At 42.5% G+C, this 11,257-nt stretch overlaps 1 protein-coding gene across 1 annotated transcript; it reads left to right on the top strand.

The window, feature by feature from the left end:
* Positions 1-880: 880 nt before the first annotated feature.
* Positions 881-10,762, top strand: LOC123769343 (UDP-glucosyltransferase 2). The gene is made up of 7 exons (XM_045760846.2): positions 881-1,123; positions 5,367-5,621; positions 6,965-7,192; positions 7,724-7,888; positions 8,121-8,343; positions 9,142-9,364; positions 10,062-10,762. Exons 1-7 carry the CDS (start codon positions 953-955, stop codon positions 10,342-10,344), a joined length of 1,548 nt encoding a protein of 515 aa, XP_045616802.2. The 5' UTR covers positions 881-952; the 3' UTR covers positions 10,345-10,762.
* Positions 10,763-11,257: the final 495 nt, after the last annotated feature.

Genomic DNA, 11,257 nt, shown 5'->3' with positions numbered 1-11,257 from the left:
ATTTTGTAGAGGGTTATCATGTCTTCCCTTATTCTTCTGTCTTTCAGGGATGTGAGGTTTAGCTCTTGTAGCCTTTCCTCGTATCTCATACCTCTCAGTTCCGGGATCAGTCTGGTGGCGTACATCTGAATCTTCTGCAACTTTGTCTTGTGTTTAATTAGATATGGAATCCAGGCTGGAGCTGCGTACTCCAGGATTGGTCTGACATAAGTGGTACCCAAGGTCCTGAACGATTCCTTACACAAGTTTCTTAAGACGGTTCTTATGTTGGCACCTCTAGCATATGCCGCTGATGATATCCTTTTGGTGTGCGCTTCTGGGGACAGGTTCGGTGTGATATCAACCCCCAGATCTTTCTCTCTATTTGACTCTTGCAGGATTTCACCTCCCAGATGGTACCTTGTGTTTAGCCTCCTGCTCCCTTCGTCAAATTTCATTACTTTACACTTTCCTGAGTTGAACTTTAGTAGCCATTTTCTAGACCATTTCTCTAGTTTATCCAGGTCGTCCTGTAGTCTCTATCTTCATCTAATTTGATTCTTCTCATAATTTTTGCATCTTCAGCAAACATTGAGAGGATTGATTCTATACCCTCTGGAAAATATTTTACATATATTAGAAACAGGATGGGTCCTAGTACAGAGCCCCGTGGAACTCCGCTGGTGACATCTCGCCACTCTGATGTCCCCCTCCCCCCCCCCTCACAGTTACTCGCTGTTTCCTGTTGCTTAGATACTCCCTTAAGCACTGGAGCACCTAGCTTTGTGCATGCGTGCGTGCGTGTGTATACATGACGCCTACAAGACCACCACCACCACAACAACCCTAGACACCCCACAGAATTCCCTGAGCATCATTACTATCAGGCCCACCTCGATAACATATATACACACACATATACCAGCGCGCCCATCGCCTCCCACCAGTGCCTGCCTGATCTCCCTGCCCCAAGATGAAGCTGCCGATCTTGTGTCTGCTGGCGGTGGCTGCAGGGGGCGCCGGCGGGGTGCTCACGCCCCCTCACAGGTCCTACAGGATCCTCATGCTCCTTCCGATAGCCAGCATAAGCCACAGAAATGTGTTCATGCCGCTGGCCACGGCTCTGGCGGACCGCGGCCATCAGGTAAGGCGCCATGTTGACTTTGACCTCAGTTTTGGCCAATGATTCTGGCGAATATGAGAGTACCTCATTATGCTGGTGATTAAATGTGGTTCTGATTGGCTTGGAGATTTATTGGGCACCTCATTAGGTTGCCAAAGCAACTGTGTCGTTATTACGTTTGCGATCCAGTGGTTCCCTCATTAGCATTGCGATCCAGTGGTTCCCTCATTAGTTTTGCAATTCAGAGAGCACCTTCATAATGTTGGCAATCCAGTGAGGCCGTAATTAGATTCGTTACCTAGTGGGGCTCTAATTAGATTCGTTGCCTAGTGGGGCCCTAATTAGATTCGTTATCTAGTGGGGGCTCTAATTAGATTAGTTATCTAGTGGGGCCCTAATTAGATTCGTTATCTAGTGGGGGCCCTAATTAGATTCGTTATCTAGGGGGGGCCCTAATTAGATTCGTTATCTAGTGGGGGCCCTAATTAGATTCGTTATCTGGTGGGGCCCTAATTAGATTCGTTATTTTGAGGGGACATAATTAGTTTCGTTATCTGGTGGGCCCATAATTAGATTCGTTATCTAATGGGGCCCAAATTAGATTCGTTATTCGGTGGGGCCCTAATTAGATTCGTTATCTAGTGGGGGCCCTAAAAGATTCGTTATCTGGTGGGGCCATAATTAGATTCGTTATCTAATGGGCACCTAATTACATTCGTTATTTGGTGGGGGCCCTAATTAGATTCGTTATCTAGTGGGCCCTAATTATATTCGTTATCTAGTGGGGCCCTAATTAGATTCGTTATCTAGTGGGGCCCTAATTAGATTCGTTATCTGGTGGGGACCTAATTAGAATCATTATCTGGTGGGGCCCTAATTAGATTCATTATCTAGTAGGGCCTATATAAGTTCGTTATCTGGTGGGGCTCTAATTAGATTCGTTATTTGGTGGTGGTCCTAATTAGATTCGTTATCTAGTGGGGTCCCAACTAGATAACTTTGCGATGCAGTTTGGCTTTCATTACCAAGGCGATTCAGTGGGGCCCTGATTTGAATGTCCATTTAGTTTTGCCCACATTATCTTGGTGATTCAGTTGGGCCCTCATTAGCTTGGTGAGTCAGTTGGGCCCTCATTAGCTTGATGAGTCAGTTGAGCCCTCATTAGCTTGATGAGTCAGTTGGGCCCTCATTAGCTTGATGATTCAGTGGGGCTCTCATTAGCTTGGTGAGTCAGTTGGGCCCTCATTAGCTTGATGAGTCAGTTGGGCCCTCATTAGCTTGATGAGTCAGTTGGGCCCTCATTAGCTTGGTAATTCAGTGGGGCCCTCATTAGCTTGATGAGTCAGTTGGGCCCTCATTAGCTTGATGATTCAGTGGGGCCCTCATTAGCTTGGTGATTAAGTTGGGCCCTCATTAGCTTTGTGATTCAGTGGGGCCCTCATTAGCTTTGTGATTCAGTGGGGCCCTCATTAGCTTGATGATTCAGTGGGGCCCTCATTAGCTTTGTGATTCAGTGGGGCCCTCATTAGCTTGGACAGTAATTCATTATCCTAAATGTTTCAGTGTTTTAACATTGATGCATTGATGAAGTAACTTATTCAACGTCGGTTTGTTTGATTAATACTAAATATATATGAAGGCTCTGAAAAATAGTGTATTAATAAGCTAGAATTGCAATTATACTGTGGTTAGAGCATTCAAAATCTAATTGAATTCATTGATAAATATATATATCTATACTATTAAAAAGAGGATGTTTGTTCGTCTGTCCAAAGCTGGAAACCAAACACCTGGAGACAGCTTCACCCAAATTTGCAAGTGGAATGGTCTGGGGTACGGGATGGACATAGGCTAGTCGAGAACAGCAGAATTCAATAGGGAACAGTGTGCCAGGAGTAACATTTTGGCAGTACCAAAATAGTGTCAAAACACCTTCCTAAATAACTTGAAAATAAAATAAAACACCTTCCAAAATAACTTTTAAAATAAAACACCTTCCTAAATAACTTTTAAAATAAAACACCTTCCAAAATAACTTTTAAAATAAAACACCTTCCAAAATAACTTTAAAATAAAACACCTTCCAAAATAACTTGAAAATAAAATAAAACACCTTCCAAAATAACTTTAAAATAAAACACCTTCCAAAATAACTTTAAAATAAAACACCTTCCAAAATAACTTTAAAATAAAACACCTTCCAAAATAACTTGAAAATGAAATAAAAACATAACAAAACATTTAAGCTATTGAAACTCGGGCTGTAGTCCCATGCACACTAAATTCTGACCGTCATCCTCCTCCTTCAATAGGAAACTGAAGGTCGACCCACAGATTCGAAAGAATGGATAGATGGATGAATAGATGGATCAATACATGGATGTATTAAGAAAAAGACACATGAATTGATAGCTGGACAGATACATGTACGGACAGAAACATAAATAGATGGATGAATATATAATTAAATGCATGGATAGAAACAAATAGATGGACTGATGGATAGATGGATGGATGGCCGGATAAATAGACGGATGCATAGAAAGATAGATAGATAGAGTCCCACCTCTTACCAATCTTCCTCCACCTCTTTACCACTCTTCCTCCTTCCTTCTCATCTTCCCTCCCCTGTCTCCCCCTCTCGCCCCTATCCCATGCTCACCCGCCATCTCTTTGCCCTCCCCTGTCTGCCCTCTCCTGTCTGCCCTCCCCTGTCTGCACTCTCCTGTCTGCCCTCCCCTGTCTGCCCTCCCCTGTCTGCCATCTCCTGTCTACCTTCCCCAGTCTGCCCTCCCCTGTCTGCCATCTCCTGTCTACCCTCCCCAGTCTGCCCTCCCCTGTCTGCCCTCCCCTGTCTGCCATCCCCTGTCTACCCTCCCCTGTCTGCCCTCCCCTGTCTGCCCTCCCCTGTCTGCCCTCCCCTGTCTACCCTCCCCTGTCTACCTTCCCCTGTCTACCATCCCCTGTCTACCATCCCCTGTCTGCCTTCCCCTGTCTACCCTCCCCTGTCTGCCCTCCCCTGTCTGCCCTCCCCCTGTCTGCCCTCCCCTGTCTTCCCTCCCCTGTCTACCCTCCCCTGTCTGCCATCTCCTGTCTACCTTCCCCAGTCTGCCCTCCCCTGTCTGCCATCTCCTGTCTACCCTCCCCAGTCTGCCCTCCCCTGTCTGCCCTCCCCTGTCTGCCATCCCCTGTCTACCCTCCCCTGTCTGCCCTCCCCTGTCTGCCCTCCCCTGTCTGCCCTCCCCTGTCTACCCTCCCCTGTCTACCTTCCCCTGTCTACCATCCCCTGTCTACCATCCCCTGTCTGCCTTCCCCTGTCTACCCTCCCCTGTCTGCCCTCCCCTGTCTGCCCTCCCCCTGTCTGCCCTCCCCTGTCTTCCCTCCCCTGTCTACCCTCCTCTGTATGCCCTCCCCTGTCTACCCTCCCCTGTCTGCCCTCTTCTGTCTACCCTCTTCTGTCTACCCTCCCCTGTCTGCCATCCCCTGTCTACCCACCCCGGCCTACTCTCCAATCTCGAACAGACAGAGATTTCCATTATAAAATATGGAACTGGTAACCGGCTGCACCCGGGACTCCTCCCCCCCCCCGTCTTCCATAGGCTTCCCTTCTCTCAGAAAATGTATCATTAGGAAACACTGAAATAACTGCATAAGTCTCTCAGGTTTTCTTTTGTTTTCTTTTCATCTTTTTTTCTTTTTCTTTTCTGATTTTCCCCTCTTCCTCTCCCCTTGCAGCCGTTAACACCCCCCCCCCCCGCCCCTTGCATCAACCCCTCGCTCCCCCTTCTCTCAGAAGATTTATTTTTAATAAGTACTGAAAATAATTGCATGGGTCTTTCAGAAAATATATTGTTATGGTTACTAAAATCTTCACTGAAATCACACTAAATGTTTCTCTCTTGGTCCCCTGAAAAACGCCTGAGGGTGTTTATAACTGCTAGTTCTTCTTAAGGCATTTTATTTTGGCCTTCCCCGAGCAACCTATGATCGTCCCGTACCCCAGATCGCTCTCCCTGCAAATTTGGGTGAGGCTAGTCCCTAGTGTCTGGTAACCAACTTAGGACAGACAGTCATTTTTTTGTATAGATTCATATATATATTTGCAACTCTTTCAACTGTATTAATAAGGGAACTAAAAATATAATCGAGGCTCTTGCTCATGATAACTCGTGCTTATAGACATAATAGTTATCTTTAACCACTGATGAGCATATCATTTTGATATATTATTTCACCAGTCTGCTTTTTTTCCCTCTTCTCTTAGGTAGTGATGCTTACCAGCAACCAGGAGTTAGTTGACTATCCTAACATCCAGGAGATTTATCACGGGATCCCGATCGAAAGCATGTTTAACAGGAGCCTTTTCGAGGATAGAAATGATCCTATAGGGATTTTCTTGTTGCTGGGCGAGATCCTCCTAACTGTGGTCAAGAGGATTTACCAGGTTCCTGTGGTGAAGGATCTCTACCACAGGAGGAAGGAGTTTGACCTCGTGATCATCAATCAGAGGTACAACGAGGTGGGTGAGCCTGTAATTAGTTCTTTGTTCAACGAGATTCGTTATATTTGTGTGTGTACCTGTTTCCTGTTCAACAAAGCTTGTTATCTGTGCTAATTTCTTGCTCGACGAGGTTCGTTTTAAATATATATATATATATATATATATATATATATATATATATATATGTAACAATGATCACAAAAACACTGATCCAAGTATGCAGAAAAACCACATGTGAAAAATAGAGAATGCTTAACGCATTTTCGGCTAATTCTCCTTCATCAGAGCAAAGTAGAATGAATCATTCTATCCTGCTCTGATGAAGACGAATTACCCGAAAACGCGTTAAGAATTCTCTATTTTTCACATGTGGTTTTTCTGCATATATATATATATATATATATATATATATATATATATATATATATATATATATATATATATATATATAATATGGCTAGCTAACTAGGATAACTAGGATTTGATTAACTAGGCTAGTTAATCAAAGAACGAAGTTATCTGTACTGTACTTGTTTCTTGTTCAAAGAGGCTCGTTACTCTGATTGTTTTTGGTTTAACGACATTCGTAATTCTTGCCTGTTTCTTGTTTTACGAAGTGCGCGACCCGTTTCCTGAAGAAAGGGGGTAAGTAAGTTCTTTTCAATGCACGTATTTGGTTCATCTTAACGGGCTGAGTAAGGGGTTTTTCAGCTAAGCGCTTTGTTTTATGTTCTGCTTTTACTTCTTCTTCTTCTACTTCCTCATCTTCCAAGAGTTTATTATTTTAATTTTGTTGCAAAGAAGTAAAGTTCAACTTTATTTCTCTCTCTCTCTCTCTCTCTCTCTCTCTCTCTCTCTCTCTCTCTCTCTCTCTCTCTCTCTCTCTCTCTCTCTCTCTCTCTCTCTCTCTCTCTCTCTCTCTCTCTCTCTCGCCTTCTCTCTCTCTCTCTCTCTCTCTCTCTCTCTCTCTCTCTCTCTCTCTCTCTCTCTCTCTCTCTCTCTCTCTCTCTCTCTCTCTCTCTCTCTCTCTATCTCTCTATCTCTCTCTCTCTCTCTCTCTCTCTCTCTCTCTCTCTCTCTCTCTCTCTCTCTCTCTCTCTCTCTCTCTCTCTCTCTCTCTATCTCATCACCGTAACTATAGCTGCCAGACATTTGGTCTGGTGGGTGCAGCAAGGACCTCGGCTGTTGCAAGTCGGCTTTTCTCCTGATGGCCCAAGCGGTTGGACGCTCTTGTTCCCTATCCCAGCTCAATGTCCGCATATCCCTGCCAAGTGCTGAATATTTGCACTGACTTACCACTTTCGACTGAGAATTACCTTAATGACTGCCTTCCCCCCCTCGCTCTCTCTCTCTCTCCACAGATTGTTTATCCATTTCTACACGAGATTCCCTTCATCACCTTATCCACTCGGGACATGGATCTGTGCCAGAGTGCCATCCTGGGCAACGTCCTCAACCCGGCCTACTTCGTCAAGCTCTATTCGAACTATTTCGATCGTGCGAGGGGCCGCCTCACGCTGCTCGTTCAACGCTTGCGATTAGATTTTTACTGGCGATACTGGCAGGTCATCCCTAAGCTGCAAAAAGAAGTAAGACATTTATAGACACAACGTAACCTGAATGGTATATTTTATGTTATTAAAACGTTTATAACTTTGATATACAACTTAAGATATCGTTGAGGTTATGTTTTGTGTGAGATGTTTTGTCCGCTCTTTGCTTGGCTGGTGGCGAAGCATTTAAATGATCAAAACAGGCTCAAAAGCAGACTCAAGGCTCAACGTTCATGATACAATTAGCGATGCAGCCATATATATATATATATATATATATATATATATATATATATATATATATATATATATATATATATATATATATATATATATATATCAACGAAATACCAAATTATTATTGTGAAAATATAATTACAACTCTTACTGGCTGTAGAGGCTGTAGATGCAATAGAGGATTAGATGATCCAATGGAGGATTAATTGGAGGAGTCCAATTAATTATTCCATTGGAGGAATCCTCCAATGGAGGATTAGATGGTTGTTGATGCAGAGGATTAGAGAAGTAAAGATGATACGAATGCGAAGGTCTGCTCCCCATCCGCAGATCTCCGCACAGTTTCCGGGGCTGCCGCCGCTGCTCGAACTGGAGAGGAACGTTAGTCTGGTTCTAGCCAACACGCACTTCTCCATGGGTCCCGTCCTGCCTCTCCTGCCCTCACAGGTGGACGTGGGAGGCATGCACTGCCGCCCAGGTCACTCTCTCCCTCGGGTCAGTATAGCGTTTTACGCAGCGTGTCTACACGTAGGTGAACACACGTACTCTCCTTAGTGAAGCTGTATCGCGCGTATTGGTGTCGTCATACGGCGTGTTCTAGTGTTGACATATAGCTCTTATGTCAACACTGGACATAAGTGTTGACATAGGGTCAACACTTACGACCTTATGTCAACACGTAAGGGATACCTTGATAAGAGCCTGGGTACAGAGCATTGTCTTACAGGAGCTGGACTCGTGGATCTCAGGCGCAGGGTCGGCGGGGGTCGTTTACTTCAGTCTTGGCTCCGTCTTCAAGACCGATACTCTGCCAGACCAATACGTCGGTCTCTTCGTCGAGGTCTTCCGCAGGCTGCCCCAACGCGTCATCTGGAAGTACGACGGGCGGCTGGAGGGATTGTCTGACAATGTGCTGGTCAGAAAATGGCTTCCCCAGCAGGATATTCTTGGTGAGCTTAACATGTCCTTTGGTGACTGGCATATTATGTATGACACTGATAATTTCATTGTATAATGATGTTTTTCCTCCTATTATCATGATATTTGATCACTGATGCCAAATGTAATTAAAACTATTTTTTTACAAAATCAAAGGGATTGATTATAAAAATGTGTTTGTGTTGATGAATTGTTGTATGTTTTTCTATGAAATATTGATCGATTAATATTGATTGATAAATGTAATTTTGTATTCATAATTCCAACCTGAATATACAATAATTTGCTGAGGATATGCATTATCAGGAACATATTATTTTACAAAATAAATTTTATGAAATATGTTGAGAACTTCTTTTAGTATAAATCACACTATTTTAAACATTTAAACATAACATGTATACATCTGATTAGACGAACACAAATAGCAATAACGTATAGAATACAAAAGCTGTATAGAAACAATGTTGCAATTAGATATATTATTCAGGCAGTGCCTTGTGGTGGAAGGCTTGGTCATGCTGCTGGGTTATATATTCTCATATATATATATGTTTGGCATATAAAGATATATTTATATCTTATATAACAGTCATGATTGTAGACATAAATTATTCAACATTCCCGAAAGGGTTCGATTCTAGAACGTATCATGTCAATACTTTAATTCGTTCCCTCATCACTTGGAAAGAAAAATTAACTCTCTAAAAGTTCATTTAAACTATTTTATTGACCTGATAATACATTATGCGTTTTGGTAGTTACTCGACGCTTGATATTAATGATTAATATTCTACTTGTGATCCCAGCCCAAGATAGTGTGAAGGCGTTCATCACGCACGGCGGCCTTCTGAGCCTGCAGGAGGCAGTTTACCACGCCAAGCCCGTGCTGGTTCTGCCCCTCTTCAGCGACCAGCCCAGGAACGCCAAGTTTGTGTGGGACAAAGGTCTGGGTCTCACGCTGTCCTGGAACGACGCCCTCACTCCGGACAAGGTCGTCGGCGCCCTCACTGATGTTATCACAAACCCAAAGTCAGTCGTCTGTGAGACTGTTCTGTTTACTCTGTGTGATATGTTATATGTAGATCAGGTAAACATATTTAGATTTTTATTAAAGCTGGTCGTTTCAAGCCAAGAAAATCATATCAAACTTTCCCATATACTTCCTGATAAAGTGCACGTTTTACCAGCATGAAGGGCAAGATAGTAGAACCCTTTAAAGCCTCTCTCGTGCCTCTATCTATACTTACCTTAAGAATATTAGAATTTAACAAAAATGTGTAGGAAGTTAAATTAGCTGCATAATACAGATAGATAAATACATTAGCTGTATGCGGATACAGATAAGTTGAATAATCAGTATTCATATCAGCAACAGGTGTGTTGCACTGAGTTACACATTCCTTAAGCAGGCTGTGTAGTTTTAAATAACCTGTAGTGGTTACTTTACTTTTTTCTGCAACATTTGTTGATTACTTAAATTTCTGTTCATAATCAGGTTAATTAACTTCGTTGTCAGCAACAGTTGTTCGTTAATTTCTGCTTATAATCAGGATTGTATATTTTATTGACTCTACAAGTTATTGATAAATTTCTGCCCATGGTTCGGTTAAATTTAGTTATGTAATTGTTGTTGATTTCTTAAATTTCTGCTAATTCTCAGGTTAATTATTGCTAATACTTTTGTTTGTAGTAGCTGTTGATTACTTATATTCGTGTTCGAGCTCAGGTATAAAGAAAACGTGACGAAGATTTCACACTCACTGAGGGACCAGATGCTCACGCCCCGGGAACTGGCGGTGTTCTGGACGGAGTACGTCCTCCGACACCCCGGGGTACCTCACTTGAGGAACCCCGCGGCCCACCTCTCCTGGCTGGAGTTCCTGATGCTGGACGTGCTCCTGGTGGTCCTCCTGGCTCTCCTGGTCTTCTGTTTCATCCTTAGAAGCATCCTTAGGACCATCTTGGGCCAGCTAGTTAGCCTCGGGGCAGGAAAGATAAAGACCGAATAGCATTACTTTCCTCACCTGGTGGATGACGGTGTTTAGTAACAATCTTTGGTGGAATGTTATAAATATATTTCAATATAGCATTTTATTTCATTATATCTTTGCAACAAATCACGCACCAGTCTATACTTGAGGCTGCTGCATTGGCAGTAAGTTAAATACTACTTAATCTATTATATATATTCTCATATTTTTATACTGCCATCAGACTTTACACTAAAATGGAAAGAAGCCTCAGGAATCCTGAGAGGAAAAAAGTTGTGAAGCTACCTTATACTTGGGAGTACCAAGTGAACAGGTTCAAATCCTCTTCATTATTCCTACTGATTTTCTCAGTAATATATAACATTAATGTAATTTCATTGTGCAAAAGACGATTGGCTTTTGCAATTATCGATTAAAACTTTGTTTTTATACAATAGACGTTAAGTTAATTTTCCTATAGCTTAACTCAAGTGATCTATATCTTTTCTTAAAAATTGAAATCACATTAGTAACCTTACAGGGCTATTAGTACTCTGTCTGACTCTAATGATTCATTAAATAAGTTAGACAAGGGTTCAATTGGCCCTTCTTTACATTATTTAACAATAGAAAAGAGCATTTAAATAATTTATTTTGTTTATGGGACTCTTACTATTTGTGTAATACACCTTAAGGGTATTGCTATTTCAGGCTTTTCTCTATCCCTGATCCTTTTACCCAAACGTTTTCCTTTCCAACATACATTTCTATTGAAACTTTTGCCTAGATCGATTCCCATACAGTATCAACTAACAGCTTAAACCAAAACAAACCACTCCAACCACTGACACAGACTCTAACGAACTGGCAGCAGCAACAAGCCTAGCCCTAGATAAAAGAACCCCATCCTGAGCATACATGTCTATCCTTCCATAGAAGTGTTCCCAGTTAT

Source organism: Procambarus clarkii, chromosome 1, assembly GCF_040958095.1.
Source record: "Procambarus clarkii isolate CNS0578487 chromosome 1, FALCON_Pclarkii_2.0, whole genome shotgun sequence".
In the NCBI taxonomy this organism is placed as follows: Eukaryota; Metazoa; Arthropoda; class Malacostraca; order Decapoda; family Cambaridae; genus Procambarus; species Procambarus clarkii.
Note: the sequence above shows the minus strand (reverse complement) of the source record. Positions and strands in the feature narration are given on the sequence as shown.

Bases quoted from the DNA above. Each gene is read 5' to 3' on its own strand.
- LOC123769343 (XM_045760846.2), top strand. From the start codon at position 953: ATGAAGCTGCCGATCTTGTGTCTGCTGGCGGTGGCTGCAGGGGGCGCC. The intron at 5,622-6,964 runs GTGGGTGAGCCT...CTCTCTCCACAG, and splicing joins TCAATCAGAGGTACAACGAG to ATTGTTTATCCATTTCTACA. The intron at 8,344-9,141 runs GTGAGCTTAACA...TTGTGATCCCAG, and splicing joins TCCCCAGCAGGATATTCTTG to CCCAAGATAGTGTGAAGGCG.